This window comes from Mus musculus, chromosome 15 (genome assembly GCF_000001635.26).
Source record: "Mus musculus strain C57BL/6J chromosome 15, GRCm38.p6 C57BL/6J".
Lineage (NCBI taxonomy): Eukaryota > Metazoa > Chordata > Mammalia > Rodentia > Muridae > Mus > Mus musculus.
Window position 1 is genome coordinate 102,457,400 of NC_000081.6, and position 19,676 is coordinate 102,477,075.

The 19,676-nt window shown below is 43.5% G+C and overlaps 2 protein-coding genes and 1 long non-coding RNA gene across 53 annotated transcripts in view; 2 read left to right on the forward strand and 1 right to left on the reverse strand.

Moving 5' to 3' along the window:
• The first annotated feature begins 1,770 nt into the window (after window positions 1-1,770).
• On the forward strand, window positions 1,771-5,407 carry Prr13 (proline rich 13). Of its 2 annotated transcripts, NM_025385.3 has the most exons (5): window positions 1,771-1,856; window positions 2,065-2,182; window positions 2,709-2,747; window positions 2,971-3,320; window positions 4,772-5,407. In NM_025385.3, exons 3-5 carry the CDS (start codon window positions 2,729-2,731, stop codon window positions 4,814-4,816), a joined length of 414 nt encoding a protein of 137 aa, NP_079661.1. In that variant the 5' UTR covers window positions 1,771-1,856; window positions 2,065-2,182; window positions 2,709-2,728; the 3' UTR covers window positions 4,817-5,407. The 2 variants fall into 2 exon arrangements, with proteins under 2 accessions (NP_079661.1, NP_001164382.1); NM_001170911.1 differs by lacking the exon at window positions 2,065-2,182.
• A 6,634-nt stretch (window positions 5,408-12,041) lies between these two features.
• Gm36331 lies at window positions 12,042-13,097 on the reverse strand. The gene is made up of 2 exons (XR_384469.3): window positions 12,856-13,097; window positions 12,042-12,322 (listed from the first exon to the last, which is right to left on the reverse strand). It is a non-coding gene; the product is annotated as a predicted gene, 36331 (long non-coding RNA).
• Pcbp2 (poly(rC) binding protein 2) overlaps window positions 13,051-19,676 on the forward strand; it is a 29,619-nt gene continuing 22,993 nt past the window's right edge. For 17 of the 50 annotated variants that reach the window (XM_006520582.4, XM_017316497.2, XM_006520583.4 and 14 more), the window contains exons 1-5: window positions 13,313-13,404; window positions 15,862-16,003; window positions 16,732-16,755; window positions 16,848-16,880; window positions 17,176-17,292. In XM_006520582.4, coding sequence (XP_006520645.1) covers window positions 15,935-16,003; window positions 16,732-16,755; window positions 16,848-16,880; window positions 17,176-17,292 — 243 coding nt within the window. In that variant the 5' untranslated portion in view covers window positions 13,313-13,404; window positions 15,862-15,934. Of the gene's footprint in view, window positions 13,405-13,710; window positions 13,739-15,597; window positions 15,703-15,861; window positions 16,004-16,731; window positions 16,756-16,847; window positions 16,881-17,175; window positions 17,293-19,676 lie in introns of those variants that run through there. The other 33 variants (XM_011245496.2, XM_030248390.1, XM_011245507.2 and 30 more) reach the window with 20 other exon arrangements.

A 19,676-nucleotide genomic window follows, 5' to 3' on the forward strand; every position in this document is an offset into this window, starting at 1 on the left:
GCAGATGGTATGGCCCAGGTTAGAGGTGTGTCTTCCCACTTCAAAATCTAGATTAAGTAATCTATTCACCTACTTCAGGTTAAGAAGAAAAAAAAAAAGGTGTGTCCCGACAACCAAGAATAGTTATCACACCTAATAAAAATTGTTGTAAATATTTGTAAAAGTTTGAGATCATCTTGGCAACATAGCAGGCTGAGGCCATCCTAAACTGAGTGTGAGATCCTGTCTCAAAAATAAATAAAAGTGCCGGGCATGGTGGCGCATGCCTTTAATCCCAGCCCTCGGGAGGGAGAGGCAGGAGGATTTCTGAGTTCGAGGCCAGCCTGGTCTACAGAGTGAGTTCCAGGACAGCCAGGGCTATACAGAGAATACCCTGTCTTGGAAAAAAAATAAAAAAAAATAAAATAAAATAAAATAAAATAAAATAAAATAAAAGTGTAGAGGGTGGGGAGAGGAATGTAGACAGCTAAGGTCCAGGCCTTGTGTGGCTTGTGGGAAAGTCCTTGATTTATTCATCATTTTATCTATGAACAGGGTCTCATGTAGCGCAGGATGACCTAAAACTCTCTGTGTTGCCAAGGGTGACCTTGAACTCAGGATCCTGTAAGCCCTATCTGCAAAGTGCTGGGGTTAGCTGGGCTTGGTGGCCCACACCTTTAACCCTAGCACTCGGGAGGCAGAGGCAGGTGGATTTCTGAGTTCGAGGCCAGCCTGGTCTACAAAGTGAGTTCCAGGACAGCCAGGGCTATACAGAGAAACTCTGTCTCGAAAAACCAAAAAAAAAAAATTCTGAGAGTTGTGGCTTGCTTTTGTTTTTCTAGCACCCGAGAGAGAGAGAGAGAGAGAGAGAGAGAGAGAGAGAGAGAGATATGGGATGACTGCTTTTCATCCAAAGTCAACCCAAGTCATACTGGTAGATTGTCTCAAAAACATCAAAACCAAAAATGAATTCACTTAGTTACCCAGAACAATGACATGAAACTATAACTGCACCATCTGCTGAACACATTGAAACCCTGTCTCTTATCTTTCTACAAAAAAAGAACCACAGGCTGTGGTTCTAGCAGCTGGCAACATTGAAGCCCAGGGCTGGGACTCAGCAGAACTTCCTCCTTTTGTTCTCTGAGGCCTTTTTTTGTTTGTTTGTTTTTGTTGTTATTTTCCGAGTCAGAGACAGGGCTGGTCTGTGTGGCTCTGGCTGTCTTGGAACTCACTATGCAGACCATGCTGGTTTCAAACTCAGAGATTCACCTGCCTCTGCCTCCTGAGTTCAGGGACTAAAGGTGTTGTGCCATCATGACAGAGCTCTCTCTGAGGTTTTATGTAGGGTTCCCTAAGAAGCTAATATTGTCTTTAAATTCTGATTCTCTTCCTCCATTTCCAAAATGCTAGGTTACAGACAAGTCTACCCATCAAGCAGGCACTTGGTGCACATACACTGAGGCAAAACACTCATACACATTAAAAAAAAAAATCTTAAAATTTAAGCAAAACAACAACAAAAAAAAACAGTGAGAGTTTATCTCGTTGGCTCAGGTCCTTGCTTGGAGCTGACCCCGCCTCGGTCCCGCCCTAAGGAGCATTTCCGCTGCGTCTCCGTATTTCACCTGTATGTATTTCACAACGCAATGTTTTCTCCCTAAGGCTCCGCCTGGCGGCCAGCGCAACGGTTTCCTCCTTGTTTAGTTGGACCACAGCGATTGACAAGTCAGTTCTCCAATCATCGTGTCAAAGTGATCACATAATTATTAACTAGGTCACAGGGGCGGTGCGGAAGTATAGAATGAATAGGAGTGACCAGGAAGTGCGAACCCAGACTGAGAAGGAGGACAGGAGCGGGCTGGCGATCTGGGAAGGTGACAGGGCATCTGGCCTCCCAAATTCCATCTCTCCTCTTAGCTGGGCCAGGGATCCATTTATTCCTGAGAACTAAGAACTCCATTTGCTCTTTGGGGGTTGTGTGTGTGTTCTAAGAGTTTTGGGACCTGGAGTGTCTTTCTTGATATTCAGGATGGGATTATTTGTTTGTTTATTTATTTATTTTTATTTATTTGTTTATTTTAGCTTCACTTCAGGGGTGCCCCCGGGGCGAGCAGGGAGTTTAGGTCCCATCTCACACTACGGATGCTTAAAGGCCTCCGGTCCCTTTCCAGGGAGAGGGAAATGAGACTTCTCCATCCAGGTGAGATAGTGAAAGTGGGAGGGGCCCTGGGAAGAGAGTTCCTGTGATTTAAATCCTGGGCTAGAGTAGGCTATGAGGATGCGGGAAAGAAAAAGGGAACTTTTTTTTTTGTTTTGTTTTTGTTTGTTTGTTTGTTTTTGTTATTTCGAGACAGGGTTTCTCTGTATAGCTCCAGCTGTCCTGGAACTTACTTTGTAGACCAGGCTGGCCTCATTCGCCTGCCTCTGCCTCCCAAGTGCTGGTATTAAAGGTGTGCACCCCCACGCCCAGCAGGGAACTTTTTTTCATTTCCTTTTGTTTTGGGTTTGACACAGGGTAGCTCTAGCTGTCCTGTAACTCTTTTTCGACCAGGCTGGTCTGGAACTCAGAGATCCACCTGCCTCTGTTTCCAGAGTGCAGCCCATTTTTAAGTGGAGGTTTATCTGTGAGAGTCTTGGTAGGGTGGAGGCTGTAGGGTGGGGCTCGGGTTCTCGAAAATCCTCCTCCCTTCCTGGAACCTTCAGACTTTGCCTGGTTTACTTCCTAGGCTTGAGCTAACATCTCGACATGTGGAATCCTAATGCTGGTAAGTTCCTGGGGGCTCTCCTCTGACCTGCCCCAGCCCATTTTGCAATGAAACAGGAAGTTTCTATCTATCCCCGCAGCCCCAAGCAAAAGCAAAGCCACCGGACCACTGCTAGTTACCAAGTTCTGCCTTTCCATAAGGCTTAAGAACGGTAGTGATTTGTATTATGTGTTGATAGAGGTTCCGGACAGTTCTAATCTTTATTCTCGGATTCTTCTTCCAGGACCGAATCCATATCCACCCCAAGTTGTGTGCCCAGGAGGTTCCAATCCTGCCTGTCCACCACCTCTCAATCCTGCCTTTCCCCCTGGCCCCTGTCCTCCCGGAATTCCCCAGGGAAACCCAGCTTTCCCTCCGTGTCGTCCCCCTTATCCTGTACCACAACCAGGGTGTCCAGGATACCAACCCTCAGGTCCCTACCCTCCCCCATACCCACCACCTGCTCCTGGCATGTGCCCCGTGAATCCTCCGGCTCCTGGCATGGTGGGTCCCGGAATCGTGATAGACAAGAAGACTCGGAAGAAAATGAAGAAAGCTCATAAGAAGTCGCACAAGCATCACAAGCACGGGAAGGTCAGTGTCATCTGGAGCCTGGCTGGGGAAGGAGCTCCGTTCAGAGGGACCAGGGGTGATCAGGAGTTGGGGAAGGACTTTCACGGTTTGTGGGCACAGGCGATGGTGTGTGGGAGCGGTAGCCCGCAACCTTGTCGCTTTAGCAGATGTAGATGGTTTTTCCTTTAAGTAAGGGGATCCTCCTGAAAGGAGTTTAGTAATATTGAGGCATCAGATCACTCCCATCTGCCAAGGAAAAGTGAAGGGGTGCGGGGAGGATTTCTGTGCCAAAAGCCCTCGACCTTCTTTACCTAACTCTTTCCCAGTAACTTCCCTCACCCACCCCGGGTGTATCCTTTGGTAAATTGGACACACCCACTGAGGTTGTCTAAATGTCAAAAGAGTGACAAAGCACAGTGACAAAGCATAATAGTTTACTGAGTGGTCATATGGCCCTTAGTTCCTGGATTTTCTTTATCTCCTTCAGTATTCCCTGGTACTGAGTTAATTCCCTGGACGAGCCTTCTGTGACTCAGCCTCCAGCAAAGCCTGGGGTGAAAGGGGATTTTCCTTCACAAGACCAGTACAGTCCTTCCACAGGAACCCATTAGTGAGGGGGGGAGTTCCCCTGAGGACTCAGGAAGACCTCAGTCTGAAACTTGAGGCTTCGAATAGACTTTATGCCCGTGTTTGTTTGCTCCGTGGATCTGGGCTCTAGTTCCTGAGTCTGGGTCTTAGGTAGACATGTGGGGAGTAGGGAAGGAAATGAGACACTAACCAGGGAGAGTACCCCGAGAGTCTAAAAACATTTTTTTTTTTTTTACGGTAGTTGATGGAGGTATGTCTGTGTGGATCCTGGGATGGGATTTCTCCAGCCATCTGTCTGTCTCTGCCATCTTCCCCACTTTTTCCCCTAGTGGGACTTAGAAATACAGCATGGCCCACACGGTGGCCGTTCCTACCCTCCCTGAGGTGCAGAGAGATTCTAGTTTGTCATTCTTTTTTTTTTTTTTTTTTTTTTTTTTTTTTCAACACAGGGTTTCTCTGTATAGCCCTGGCTGTCCTGGAACTCACTTTGTAGACCAGGTTGGCCTTGAACTCAAGAAATCCGCCGGCCTCTGCCTCTGGGTTTAAAGGCGTGCGCCACCACCTGGCTAGTTTGTCATTCCTTAAAACAAACAAGGAGGGATGATTAAGGTAGCAGCAGCCTCCCACACCCTGCTCCACTTTCCTGGTCCTAGCTAGGTGTGGAAACTTGGTTGGAAGGCAATGTGTTGAGGTTGAGGACAATTTAATCCATTCTTGTACCTTCCCTGCTGCAGGAAACCCTTGATTTTGTTGGTTATTGGGACAGGACAGTACGAGACTCCTGCTTACTGGATACTTGGGTGGATGGGTGGGGCATGAAAAAAATGGCCTTTGGGGTAACCAGAGGTCATCTGGGTCTGATGATGTGTCCTTTCCCCTTGCAGCACTCCTCCTCTTCCTCCTCCTCTTCCAGCAGTGACTCTGACTGAACGCAGGGCCTGGAGCCTCCTCCCCTCCAGCCTCACCAGCTCCACTCTCCCACCAAGCTTCAGCTGTCATCCTCGTACGGAGTGAGGGGCATTAGCCCTCTGCTCCCTGCCCCACTCCTACCTGTGCCTTCCCCTGCTGTTCTGTCCCGGCTGTCAAGGGCTAGCTAGCAAAAGCAAAGCGGCCTTCTTGATCTGATCGTAGCTGATGAGGTCAGTGGGGGGAACTGTCTTTTGAAGATGGCAAGACCTCTGAGCTAAATGGGGAGCACCATTTTAAGATCTGCACCATGTGATTTTTTTTTTTCTTCCACTTTCTTTTGTAACACTTGTGACTTGGGTTTGTGACAGTTTGTGATGAAAAACCTCTACTTTTGTAATGGCGGCACATGAGAGTGATTTAATGGCAACTGTGTTCCCGGCAGGGCTTTTGGATCTCAGTAACTGTCGAGCTGCTGGAAAGTGCAGTCTCTTTACTTGGTGAGCTCTTTTGGGACCCGACTTATTCCTTAGTTCAGTATGTTATCTTTGATGGCTCTAAGTCCAAATAAAAGTTCTTCTTCCAGGTTCTACTCACCTGTGCCATTACCTTGACTGGGCTAGTTTTGTTACTCTTGGTCATACTCTTTAAAGTACGTCACTTTTTTATTTTTATTTTTTTAATTCCTCTGAGAGTCTCACATCACCCAGGCTTCATATATGTGTGTGAATATATGCATATATATGTATGTGTGTATATGCATATATATGTATATATGTGTGTGCATATATATGTGTATATGTATATATATGTACACACATATATGTGTGTATACATATACATAAGCATATATACATATGCATATATACATATACACATACACATACACACACACACACACACACACACACACACACACATATATATATATATATATATATATATATATATATATATGGTGACTTTGATATACAGATCCTTATGTCTCCACATTTGGAGTGCTGGGATCACAAGCTTCAGCCACCACACGTTGTTTATGGGCTTGAACCAAGACCTGTGCCTCCTAGTCACGGACTTTATCTGGAGCTACGTCCCCAGCCTAAAGTGTGGTGTTTAGTGCGGAGCCAGCGCATCAGTGAAGAGGATACTGTGCTAGTCTAAGAGGGGAAGAGCCTTCAGAATGAACTCAGGTTTTACAGACTGAATCCACATTGCTCTCCCAGATACGGACCCATTTGCATATGTTTTCATTTGCTACAGAGGTTTTCTTCCAGACAGGGTCTGAGTATGTAGCCTTGGCTAGCCTGTACTCAATAGGTAGAGGAGGCTAGCTTCCAACTCACAGATCTCAGAATTCCAAGGCTGGGATTAAAGGAGTGGCCGACTATGCCCAGCTGGCTTCAGAGGTTTTCAATCCTTGGCGGCTCATCAACTTTAAGGGGGGGCAATTTAGGGTTCTGCCCTTGATCTAATAAATAAGATAGATAGATAAATGGATAGATAGATAGATAGATAGATAGGTACATACATACATACCACACACACACAGACACAGACACACACACAGACACACACACACACACAGACACACACAAACACACACACACACACAGAGGTCTGTACAGGTCTAGTATGTATGTGCTTTATGTCATGCAGTTCCTGTAAAAGCCAGAAGAGGGCAGAGGATACTGTGGTACTGGAGTTACTGATCATTATGGGTCTCTGGAAATTGAACCCAGGCCCTTTAGAAGAGCAACCCCTGCTCTTAACCACAGAAACATCTCTCCATCACCACCCTCCTTTTTTTTTTTAGAGTCTTGGTATCTAACTCAAGTTGACCTTGAATTTAAGGTCTTCTTCCCTCAGCATCCCAGGTACTGCCATGATAAACCCAAGCCACAGTGCCCAGAACTGAGGAGGCTCAGTGGCAGAAGGTTTGCCTTGCCTGTATGTTGTCCTGGATTTAATTTTTGACGATAAGAAAGAAACAGAACAACAACAAGCCAGTTTGATGGTCCTATGTAGTCCATAACTCAAGCTCACTACGTAGCCAAGATGAACAACTTCCTGATCTTTCTGTGTTTCCTCGGGGCTGGAATTATGGGTGTGTACTGGTTTGCCTTATTTTATGTAGTGCTGGGGCCTGAACCTGGGGCCTTGTGCCTGGTATGTAGGTAAACATGCTCACAACCCCAGCTCTTGAAGTTTTAGAAAGTATTTTATTAGAGTATTAGGGTTTTCTAAAGGACATAAATATTTATGTATCTATATGTTAGAAGAAATAAATATGTATTATATATAAATATACAGTATACTAGTATATATGGGACTAGAGAGATGGCTCAGTGCTTAATAGCACTTAACTGCTCTTCCAGAGCCCCTGAATTCAATTCCCAGCACAACTGCACAGTGGCTCGAATCCATCTGTAATGGGATTTGCTACTCTCTTTTGTTAATATCTGAAGATAGCTACAGAGTACTAATATACATTATATAAATACATATATTTGCATATATAAAAATCTATATACATAAAGATGTGTGTATGTATATATGTGTATACATACACATACACATACACACACACACACACACACACACACAAATTTGGAGGCCAGAGTAAGACTTTGGGTGTCTTCCTCTATTGCTCTCTACCTTATTCCCTTGAAACAATCTCTAACTGAACCTGTAACTGAACCTGGCTAGGTGGGCTAGCTAACAAGTTTTCAGGATCCAAGTATTATTGGTTCAGGGAATAAAGCTATGTCTTTGAGCATGTTAGGCAAGCACACGTGCTGAGGTACATTCTCAGACCTGTTTTTTGTTTGTTTCTTTTTTTGAGACAGGTCTTCATTATATAACTCTGGCTGTCCTAGAACTCACTATGTGGATCAGGCTGGCCCCAGGTTTACAGAGTTTCACCTGCTCTGCTTCCCCAATACTGGGATTAAAAGTGTGAGCTATCACCGCCTGCCTTTATTTTTGTTTTGTTTTTGAGAGAGGGCCTCCTTAGATGTCTTGGAACTTGCTGTATTAGCTAGTCTACAGGACTTTTGGTTCTCTAAGCCACTTTGCTTAGCCTATTCCCTATATTCTTAATGTGGAAGTGACTACTTTAGTGAACAGCAGTTGAAACATTGGGAGCCACTGGCTATATCTGAGCACTGTGGGGGAACCACTGTCTTTTTAAGATGCCAGTCATTTCCTAATGATTTACATTTCAAGCTGAAACTTTGGCATGCACTGACATATCTAAAGATATAAGTTCTGGCTAAGTGTAATGGTTGAGCCCTGTATAAATGAGCCCTGGGTCTTCTGTACTCTCTCTTAGCTCCTCCCAATTCCATTACTGGCCTGGTTCCTGAAACCATTGGGTTTGCCACCCCTCCTCTGTACACCAGTCCATACTCCCAAAGGTGATAGTTCTCAGATTTTTTAAAAAAAGATTATAATTTTATTTATTTTATGCATATGAGTACACTTGTCATGGTTTTCAGACACATCAGAAGGAGGCATCTGATCCCATTACAGATGGTTGTGAGCCACCATGTGGTTGCTAAGGATTGAACTCAGGACCTCTGGAAGAACAGACATTGCTCTTAACCACTGAGCCATCTCTCCAGCTCTAATCCTAGCACTCTGAAGGCAGAGGTAGGTGGATCTCAGAACGGATTCTAAGCCAACCAGGGCTACCCTATCCTGTCTGAAACAAACAAACAAACAAACAAACAAACAAAAAAACCAATAGCAGCTGGGCACTGGTGGCACATGCCTTTAATCCCAGCATTTAGGGGGCAGAGTCAGGCGGATTTCTGACTTTGAGGTCAGCCTGGTCTACAGAGTGAGTTTCAGGACAGCCAGGACTACACAGAGAAACCCTGTCTTGAAAAACAAAAAACAAACAAACAACAACAATAAAAACCCAATAGCAAAGTCTCTGGTCTTGTAGACACATGGCATGTGTCGCACATACATCTATAAGTAAACACTCATATACATGTAAGAAAATCAAATCTTTAAAAAACATGCAAATTTGGCAGTTTAGCTCTAGCGACTATGAATAATGAAATGAATCTGTAGCTTGCTGGCTTTTTTTTGAATACTTTCTGTAGATAAATATGTTGTTTTGTGATCCTAGGCAAGTTCACCCATTTCTGCTTTGGAAAATTTCTTGATCCATAGTCAGATATTGCTATTAGATTCTTCTCTCTCTCCCCTTATCTTCCTCATTTTAAAGATATATTTTGTGCTGGACAGTGGTGGTGCATGTCTTTAGTCCCAACACAAGGGATTTTGAGGCCAGCCCGAGTCTACAGAGTGATTCCAGGGTTAGAGTTGGAGACAACCAGTCTCAGGAAAAAAATAAAATTTATATGTCTACGTGAGTTTATGTGTAATACTTGTATGCAAGCACATAAGACCACGAAGACCAGATGCACTTTGATGTCTTAGGACTGAGTTACAGGTGACTTGTCAGCTGCCTGATGTGAGTGCTGGGAACAGAAACTGGGTCCTCTGCAATATTAATAAGTGCTCTTTAAAAAAAAAACAAAAAAAACAAACTTGGGCTAGAGAGATGGCTCAGGGATTAAGAGCACTGACTGCTCTTCCAGAGGCAGAAGTCCTGAGTTCAATTTCCAGCAACCACATGGTGGCTTACAACCATCTTTAGGGAATCCAGTGCCCTCTTCTGGTGTGTTTGAAGACAGCTACAGTGTAACTCACATACATAAAATAAATAATTAAAACAAACAAACAAACTAACTAACAAACTTACTTATTTGATAGAGCACTACTACATAAAATGTTTTGCCTGGATGTATTTCTGTGCACTGTATGCATGCTTGGTGTTCACAGAGTCCAAAAGAGGGAGTCTGATCCTCTAGGACTGTAGAAAAACAGGTGATTGTGAGCAAGTGTGTGGGTGCTGGGAATGTAAACTAGGTCCTCTGGAAGAGCAGCCAGTGCTTTTAACCACTGAACGGTTTCTTCAGCCCATCTGTCTCCTTACATTGTATTACATTGTATTTTATTTGTATATGTGCGGGCACACGCCAGGGTCCAAGTGTGGCAATCAGGATAATAAGTGGTAGTTAGTCTCAAGGGAACTCAGCTGAACTCTTGTTGAACTCAGGTCTTCAGGCTTGACAATTGAACCTATTGCCAACCCTCTCTCCCTGCTTTGTGTCTGGGATTTCACCCAGGACCTTGTGTGCTCAAGGTTCTTTTTTTTTTTTTTTAAGATTTATTTATTATTAATATATGTAAGTACACTGTAGCTGTCTTCAGACACTCCAGAAGAGGGAGTCAGATCTTGTTGCAGATGGTTGTGAGCCACCATGTGGTTGCTGGGATTTGAACTCTGGACCTTCGGAAGAGCATTCGGGTGCTCTTACCCACTGAGCCATCTCACCAGCCCTGTGCTCAAGGTTCTTAACCCACCCACAGGACTTCACTGTCTCAGTGTTGACTGTAACTCTTGGTCAGCCTTAATAAAACTCCTTGATTTTTATTTTTTGCCTGATGCCATATGTGTGACCTCATGGAAAGTGGATAGCATTCTAGCTGTTGGGAGCCCCACTGTTTTTACTGGCCCACCTGCAAAATCTTTAGGTTAAACTTTCAGCTTAGATCTGACAGTAAACTTGTTTTTGTTTTTAAAGTTTTATTTATTTTATGTTTATGAGTACACTGTAGCTGTACAGATGCTTGTGAGCTTTCATTTGGTTGTTGGGAATTGTATTTAGGACCTCTGCTTGTTCTAGTCAACCCCACTCGCTCTGGTTATCTAACTCGCTCAGTCCCTGCTCAATCCTGCTCAAAGATTTATTTAAATAAGTACACTGAAGCTGTCTTCAGACACACCAGAAGAGGGCATCAGGTCTCATTAAGGGCAGTTGTGAGTCACCATGTCATTGCTGGGATTTGAACTCAGGACCTTTGGAAGGGCAGTCAGCACTCTTACCTGCTGAGCCATCTTGCCAGTCCAGTAAACTTGTTCCTTAATTGGCTTTTTTTTCCTGGGGTTTTCCCTACTTCCTTTCCACCCTTTACCCTTTACCTTTGGCCAAATGATAAGGTTTTGTTTGTTGGTTTTTCTTTCTTTCTTCCTCTCTTTATCTCTCTTTCTTTCTTTCTTTCTTTTTTTTTTTGAGACAGGTTCTCTATAGAGCCCTGTCCAAGACAAAGCTGGTCTTGAACTCAAGAAATCCACTTGCCTCTGCCTCCTTAGTGCTGGGATTAAAAGTGTGTACAGTGACACCTGGCACCAAATGGTGTCAAATGAGGATTTTATTTTGCATTCCCAATATTAGCTCCTCATTTGGGTGGTGGAAAGAAAGACATTTGGAGTCACTTGGCTCCATTTGACTGATAGTAAAACCACAACAAGTACTGCATACACAATAGGCAAAAACACCTGTGTACAGAAAAGAGAGGAAAATGAATTTCTTTTTTCTAGGCGGTGGTGGCACACACCTTTGATCTCAGCATTTGGGAGGCAGAGGCAATTGGATCTTTGAGTGAGTACAGCCAGGGCTCCCCATAGAAACCCTGTCTTAAGAAACAACAACAACAACAACAACAAAATTTATGCATATGTGTATCTGTAGGATAGTTATGTGCACCCGAGGGTGTAAGCACCCTAGCAAGCCAGAAGAGGGCATCAGATCTTTGGAGTTGAATCTTCAGGGAATTGTGAACCCATCTACAGGGAACTGAACTTGGCTCCTTTGTAAGAACAAGTTGTTTTTGTTTGATTTTTGAGAGTGAATCTCACTATGTAGCTCTCAGTGTCCTGAAACTTGCCATGTAGATCAGGCTGACTTCAAAAGATCTGCCTGCCTTTTACCTGCATGTGCCTCGGACTCCTTACAGATGTACCTATTTATTTTGTATGGGTTTTACCTGCCATGTATATATGTGCACCACTTGTGTGCAAGTGCCTGTGGAATCCAGAAGAGGGTGTTGTATCCCATGGAACTGTGAGATCCTATGTCGGTACTGGTGATTGAACACTGAATCTCTGGGAGAACAGTTGGAGAACTATTGAGACATCGTCCCAGTCCTAACAGCCAGTGCGATGGAAAGGGCGTTTGCCATCACGCCTGATGTCCTGAGTCCGATCTTCAGGACCCGCTTGGTTGAAGGAGAAAACTGACTCCTCCTGAAAATCCTCCTTTGACTTCTTCCTGCCTGCTGTGGTGTAAGTACACACACACACACACTCAGTTTGTATACACACATACAAACCGTTTAAAAAAAGGTTTATTGCCTTTTTAAAGACACCAGGATAGTTGTCTTGTGTTGTGTACAAAATTCTGTGTTTTCAAGATGTCTTTTTTTTTTTTTTTTTTTTTTTTTTTTAAGGAGCAACAGGCAACAATAAAGCAGCGTTGCTCTACAGTCCAAGGTGGCCTGAGGTTCACCTTTGTCATCCTTAAGTTCCCCAATGGTATCAGCTTGTATCACACACTGTGCTTGGCCACAGAGTACCTTCTTGTACTGATGTTTAACTTGTTCTTTCGTTCCTATAAATGGATAATTAGACTTAATAAAAAGATTAACCAATTTGGGCAGGAATTCTAGATTATACAGTACTTCTTATATAATAGTGAGATATTCACATGATCAATGTTGTCCTAATACAGTGAAGTTTTAAAGTTACTTTTCTTTCTTTCTTTTTTTTTTTCTTTTCTTTCTTTCTTTTGATTTCTAAAAAGCCCTGTCTGTCCTGGAACTCACTCTGTAGACCAGGGTGGACTCGAACTCAGAGATCTTCCTGACTCTGCCTTTCCAGTGTTGGAATCAAGTTGGGTACCACCACCGTCTGATTTAAGAACATTCTTTTACGTTTTAATTCTTTATTATAATTATTATTGCCTGATTCAGTATCTGGGCTGCAAAATAATGATGTTTTCATTTCTTCTGCACTCACTAAAGTGGATTATTTTTAGAGTAAGCAGTTTGCCTGACACTTTCAGTCTGGCCATTCGTTTTTTATTTTAGACAACTGTTATTTTCCTTTCCCTCCCTCCTATCTTGATCCCAAAGCATTGGCCACCTCTTCGTATTTAGGCCTGAGCTTTCCAGTTCTTCCGCTAGAGGCCACTGGTATCCTCCGCGCCTCTGCGCTGCCGCTCTATCTCAGACCTCGCCGCTGGTTACTGGCCGTCTCGCTGGTGCCGACGCTGTCCAAGGAGCCGCTCTAGGCTCCGGGAAGGCGGTCCGCATTGCGTGGGGAAAGTGTGGACGACGCAGTCGACTCGCCGGCCCCCGGGGCGGTTAGCGCTTCCGGGGTCGAAGGGTGCGCGGGGTTGAAAGCGGCCCGCTCCGCCCCGTCCCCCTCCCAGACCAGCAGAGGCAGCAGCCGGAGCAGCCGCAGCCTGCGCCCTCTCCCGCCCGCCCGCCCTCCGCCCGCCCGCCCGCCCTCCGCCGCCCTCCACCCGCCCCGGGGTCTCTCTCCCCCTTCCTCCTCCTCACCCCCCCCTCCTCCGCCCGCTAGCGGGGCCCCCCTCGCCTTCCCGCCCGCCCCTATTGTTCCGCCCCCGGCCTCCCGCCCTTCCCCTTCCCGCCCGCTCCCCTTTTCCCCTCAGTCGACTCGCGCCTCCAGGTAAGCTTAAAATCTTCTGCTCCGCCGCCGGCAATAGCTTCTTCTTCCACTCGTGACATCCTTCTTGGCGGACTCCGGCCCTATTCTGGAGCCTCGGCCTCTCGTAGACCCGCATGAGCGTCTACTACTTCACTCTGCCTGCCCGGGCATTCACGCGAGGCCCTGGCTCCGGCGCGGCCTAGTAGGCCTCGCGCAGAGCCTGCCCCCTCCCCCCTCCCTCCCGGTGGCGGCTGCGCAGGAGTCAGGGAGGGCGCGCGCGCGGCAGGGGGGGCGGCGGTGGATTTGTTGGTTGAGGGGGGTTGGGGAGGCGATGGCCGGCTTGCTGGCGGGGCGGGTGAGCGCGGCTCCCCGCGGGGGTCAGGCGCTGGCGCAGACACACGAGGAGGCGCTGCTTGTCCGGCCCCTCCCCCTGGGTCGCAGCGCCCCCCCCTGACCGAACCGTTTATTCACCCCCTTTCCCAGTCAAGGGAAAGGGGGGGGGCTTTTTTTTTTTAAGTGGAAAATGCTTGGATGACCCGGGCGGGGGAGGGGAGTGGGGAGCTGCAGAGTTAAAGGGTAGGCGGACTCCCTGTTACCGAGTTACTCTGACGTTCTCTCGGGTAACGAATTTTGAAATTACAAAATGCCTGCCGCTATAAACCAGACCGAGCTATTTATAGAGGGGTAATTGACTGCAGGATTAACAGCTGGATTCCCAGGATGGGGTACACTTAGATTGACCTACTCAGGAGAGGAATTGACAGGTTTCTCAGATTACTTACATGACTTGGAGTTAAAAAAAATACATCTTCGTGCTTTACTTAAGAAATGAATTTGTAGCTAGGTTTTCAGTTTCTTTGCCTTTTGAACTTGTATAACTGTATTTCTAAGGTGATTAATATAACAGTGGGGAAGTGGAACTAACAGTTTTATACTGTATGAGGGGGTGTTAATCTTGCAGACTCAGTGAACAAGCATTGTTTTTCCATAAATGAGATGTTGATTTGTGAGGTTTTTTTTTTTTTGACAGCAATTAACTGTTTTCTGGAAATAGGGAACTGATGTGCTTTAGGGATGCATTTATGTAATCACTTACATCCTGAAGTAACCAGAAGATAGTTTGCATTATATAGAGTGGTGTGACAGTCACTTTAAAGTGCTTTAAACATACTTAAAGTATGGACTTGGGATTCAGAGTTTGGAGGCCAGCCTGGTGTTAATAGTTACATTCAGTACTGGGCAACATAGTGAGGCCCTGTCTCAAAAAAACAAAACAAAAAACCCAACAGTATGTGTATTGTGTGTGTTTATGGCAAAGTGAAAACTGACTGGTTTTATGAAGGGACAAAATTAGTTGTAGGAGGAGAGAAATCATTGATACTGATTTGAAGGGATGAATACTTGCCATGCTATTGGAGAAATTTCAGGGCTTGAGACTCTTGGAACTGTCAGTGTTTGGTGTTAAAGTATTAAAAACAAAAATATCAAAAACCAAATTCTTTGTCTACATAAGTAGTTATTTCAAAGTTGTTTCAGAGGATGAGTAAAAAGGGGCCATCTTGGCAATCTTTCATCAATCAAAGCAAATATGAAGTAAAATTTTAGTACTTTTTCTATTGTATTTGGAAGAAAATTTGGGACTAAAAAGACTTAATTGTGTGATAGTGAAAGTTAAAACAAAAGCACAAGAGAATTTTCTCAAGTGATTAGAGGAAGAATGGGAGCAAAGAACTGAGACGTACAGGATTAAATTTCAAAGGATCATGGAACCCAAAGTTGTGAAGTGTATCTTGAATACTTTTTTCTGTGAGACTCATGAGTGTAGTTATTTTTCTTGTTATTTTGTGATTGTCCCACTGTGTAGTTCTAGCAGCTGCACTTGTTTCTCAATAGGTTGTCCAAGGTAGCCTTGAACTTAAAACAATCCTGTCAAAACTTCCAAAGTGCTGAGATTATACAGAAATGTACCCTTATCCACACATCTAAACTAAAACATTTCAAAATCATTTATCATTCATCAACCTTTGAGATAAGTATATCTAAATTTTAGAAATTTCTATACTAAGTACATTTACATATATAGTCTGTTCACTTCTAACTGCTGTCCAGTAGAAAGCAGGTTGAATTTGTCCTCACTGTAGTTAAAAGTTTGCCCAGCTGTTACTGAGTCCTTTTAAAACTTCCTCAGCTGAAGGACAACTTTTTGCACTTAAGCAATTCACTTAGAACCATTACCAGTGGAATGGTCGGATCTTTCTCATCTCAAGCATCAGTGGAAAGCCTATCATTAATGAGCAAACTGGAAACAAAACCTGATCTGTAAGTGTAAAAGAGTTGTGCTGGGAGTGTTTACAAGTCTGATAGGCTAACACTTTTAAAGAGTCAATTAGATAAGACTGAAAATGGCAAAGTGAAAATAACTGGAAAGGAATTACTCTTTATTTTTCCCCTCTTATTTTGGTCATGCTTACATTTCAGTTTTTGGCTTTCACTCTTCACCAGTGACCAAAGACTTGACCACTCAAAGTCCAGCTCCCTGTAACTGCTAGACATGGACACCGGTGTGATTGAAGGTGGATTAAATGTCACTCTCACCATCAGGCTACTTATGCATGGAAAGGTAGGCACCAGCTTGGAAAATTGGGTCATAGTAACTGCTACGGGAGGGGCCAGGAAAAGCAGACAAGCATCTTGGAGCTCATCAGATTAGCACTGTGGACATCTGGCTTTAGCACTCTTTTCTAGTGGAGTGTGGTGGGAAAATGGACAGCTTTTACTAGGAAGCCTAAGAGAGCAAGAAAGACTTAACAAGTGGCTAGAGCCAAAAAGCAGACATAGCTGCTTGGTGAGGCATTTTGATGTATGTTACGGTTACTTAATTTTAGAAAGAAGATTTTGTTTTGGATTTTCAGTGGTACTGGAGATTGAACTCAGGGTATCTAGGCAAATACCATTAAACTAACCCAGGCCTCTACATATTATACAAAGTTGTGGATTTTTTTTTTTTTAACTTTATTGGATAGTTTCTTTTTATTTATTTACATTTCAAATGTTATCCCCTTTCCTGGTTTTCCCTCTGAAAATCCCCTTCCCCTCCCCCCTCCCCCTGCTCACCAACCCACCCACTCCCAAAGTTGTGGAATTTATCACTGATTATTCTCAATTTTTTTGATAGTGTCAGTATAAAATTTTATGAGAAGAAATGATTGTCTTCCCTCATAAATCTTAAACTCTTATTTCTTTGGATTGGTAGTTAACATAGTTAGTACTTGGTTAGCTGAACACTTAGATTTTCTCTTCATTATGATGAACTCTGAATTTCTTAACACTGGATTTTCTCCATTGCAGGAAGTTGGCAGTATCATCGGAAAGGTAAGACAGTTTCACTTCAGCATTAATTCCTGTTTAGTCAGTCTGGGCTGAAATAGCAATTGGAACTTATGTTTGACTTTTCTTTCTTACAGAAAGGAGAATCTGTTAAGAAGATGCGCGAGGAGGTAAGATGCAAGGAACATTGGGATTGATAACCTTGGAAAAACCTGAAAAAGTTTGTGAGATTACAGGGGGAAGAGCTCAGAAAAGGAAAGCATTTTCTAGTTAGTTTGTAATAATAATAGTATGATAGAAATGAGTTTTGTGTCAAGTCCTAAAAACGTAAGGCACATGCAATAGGTTGAAGACAAGTAGAGCAGTATTAGGAATGCTTTTGTGTAGCATTTGTTATCTAGGACAGACTATTCTGTACAATTTTAGTTCTTTTTATCTATTAAAACTACTTGTTTTTCTTTCTAGAGTGGTGCACGTATCAACATCTCAGAAGGGAATTGTCCTGAGAGAATTATCACTTTGGCTGGACCGACTAATGCCATCTTCAAAGCCTTTGCTATGATCATTGACAAACTGGAAGAGGTTTGTTGTACCTTTATGATTGCCTCCTCCTCCCATACCAGGCAATAAAAAAAATAAAGTTCATGTTAAGTAATTGGGCTATATACCCTCAGTTGACTTTTTTTTTAATATAATTTTATTCTATGTTCATTAGTGTTTTATCTGAGTGTATGTTTATGGAAGGTGTGTCAGAACCTCTGGAACTGTAGTTGCAGACTCCAGGTGTGAGCCATTACATGACTGGTGGGAAATGAACCTGGTTCTTTTGGAAGAGCAGTTACCACTCTTTTTTTTTTTTAAAGAATTTTTTTTTTTATATGTAAGTACATTGCAGCTGTCTTCAGACACACCAGGAGAGAGGGAGTCAGATGTCATTACGCATGGTTGTAAGCCACCATGTGGTTGCTGGGATTTGAACTCAGAACCTTTGGAAGAGCAGTCAGTGCTCTTAACCGCTGAGCCATCTCTCCAGCCCCCCAGTTATCACTTTTAGCACCAAGTCATCTCTTCACACACACACTTTTAGTATGGTTTTTAGTATTTTTATTTTTTGACATAAGGGTCTCGTTTTGTAAATCTGGCACTACTGTGAGTCCTTCAGCACGTCTGGGATAGGCTCCTGAGTGCTGAGATTACATGGAAATATGCATTACCTTTTCTAATTTTGCCATTTACAGTGTTTTTAGTAATTGTTTCACAGGTATGCTATTGCTTTCTTTACAGTTGAATGAACTTAATGTGCTTTTTAAATTTTTTTTAAAATTTTTTGGGTGTTTTTCGAGACAGGGTTTCTCTTGTCCTGGAACTCACTCTGTAGACCATGCTGGCCTCGAACTCAGAAATTCGCCTGCCTCTCCCTCCTGAGTGCTAGGATTAAAGGCGTGTGCTACCACTGCTCGGCTTTAATGTACTTTTTATTAGGATACTGCTGAAAAACTAGGACATTTTACAAACAGTTTTACAAACCCTGTGTGCTGTTGGATTTTAAACTATAATAGATACTGATAATACTGTATTAAAAGTTAAGAGGGGCCAGGCAATGGTGGCGCACGCCTTTAATTCCAGCACTTGGGAGGCAGAGGCAGGCAGATTTCTTTGAAGCCTGGTCTACAGAGTGAGTTCCAGGACAGCCAGGGCTACACAAAGAAACCCTGTCTTCAAAACAAAACAAAACAAAAAAGTTAAGAGGTAAAGCTAGATTTCTCCCTAGCCCATGTGAAAGCTAACCAGTGTCATACACATAGTGAGTTAGACACCAGCATGGTCTGCAGAGTGGATTCCAGGACCGCCAGGGCTACACAGAGAATCCCTCTATCAAAAAACATTTTTTTTGTTGTTGTTTTGTTTTGTTTGTTTGTTTTCGAGACAGGGTTGGTTTCTCTGTGTACCCCTGGCTGTCCTTGAACTCTCTTTGTAGACCAGGCTGGCCTCGAACTCAGAAATCCGCCTGCCTCTGCCTTCCAAGTTCTGGGATTACAGGCATGCACCACCACTGCCCAGCTCAAAAAACATTTTTAATAATGAATGAATTACTGACAAAAATTTTGTGCTGCTTAGTTGATTATTAGGTAAAGACACTTGTCCCACAACTGATGGCATTAATTTAGTTCTGGGACCCATATGGTGCAATGAAAAAATTAACTTGCGGCCTGGAGAGATGGTTCAGCGGTTAAGAGCACCGACTGCTTTTCCAGAGGTCCTGAGTTCAATTTCCAGCAACCACATGGTGGCTTACAACCATCTGCAATGGGTTCTGATGCCCTCTTTTGGTGTATCTGAAGACAGTGACTGTGTGCTTATATAAATAAAAATAAATACATCTTTAAAAAAAGAAAAAATTAACTTGCACAAACTGTTCTCTAATCTAAGCACATAGCCAATATATTAATGGTTATAACAATGTACAGTACTATGGTTTGAGATACAAGTATACTGGAAAACCTATCAATAGAGGGTTTTTGTTTTGCTTTGCTGGAATAGAAAGAACCAAAGGCATCATGCATATTATGCACGGCCTGTTTTTGTTTTTGTAGCTCTGGCTGTCCTAGAACTCTCATCTATTTGCCTCTGCCTCCCAGGACCAGGATTAAAGGCGTCCGCCACCATGCCTGGCTAAGCATAGACTCCAGTTCATCTGTTGCCAACTCCAAAACTTTATTTCAAAGCATTTTAGATATACCTGATTTCATTGTTTTTAGAGTAGTTTATGTTTGTTTATTGTTATGTGGAAAGTTGAGTTGATTGGTATAGATTAGGGTGTAGAGAGTATTTGGTAAGCATATAGGAGACCTAGCACTGCAAAACAAACAAACAAAAAACCCAAACAAACCATACAGACCTTAAACAACTTTATATATTCTTTAAAAAGATTTATTTACTACATGTATATGAGTAACAGCAGAAGA

Excerpts from the sequence above, each read along its gene's own strand:
- Prr13 (NM_025385.3), top strand. Across the intron at positions 3,321-4,771 it reads AGCATCACAAGCACGGGAAG|CACTCCTCCTCTTCCTCCTC; the intron begins GTCAGTGTCATC and ends TTCCCCTTGCAG.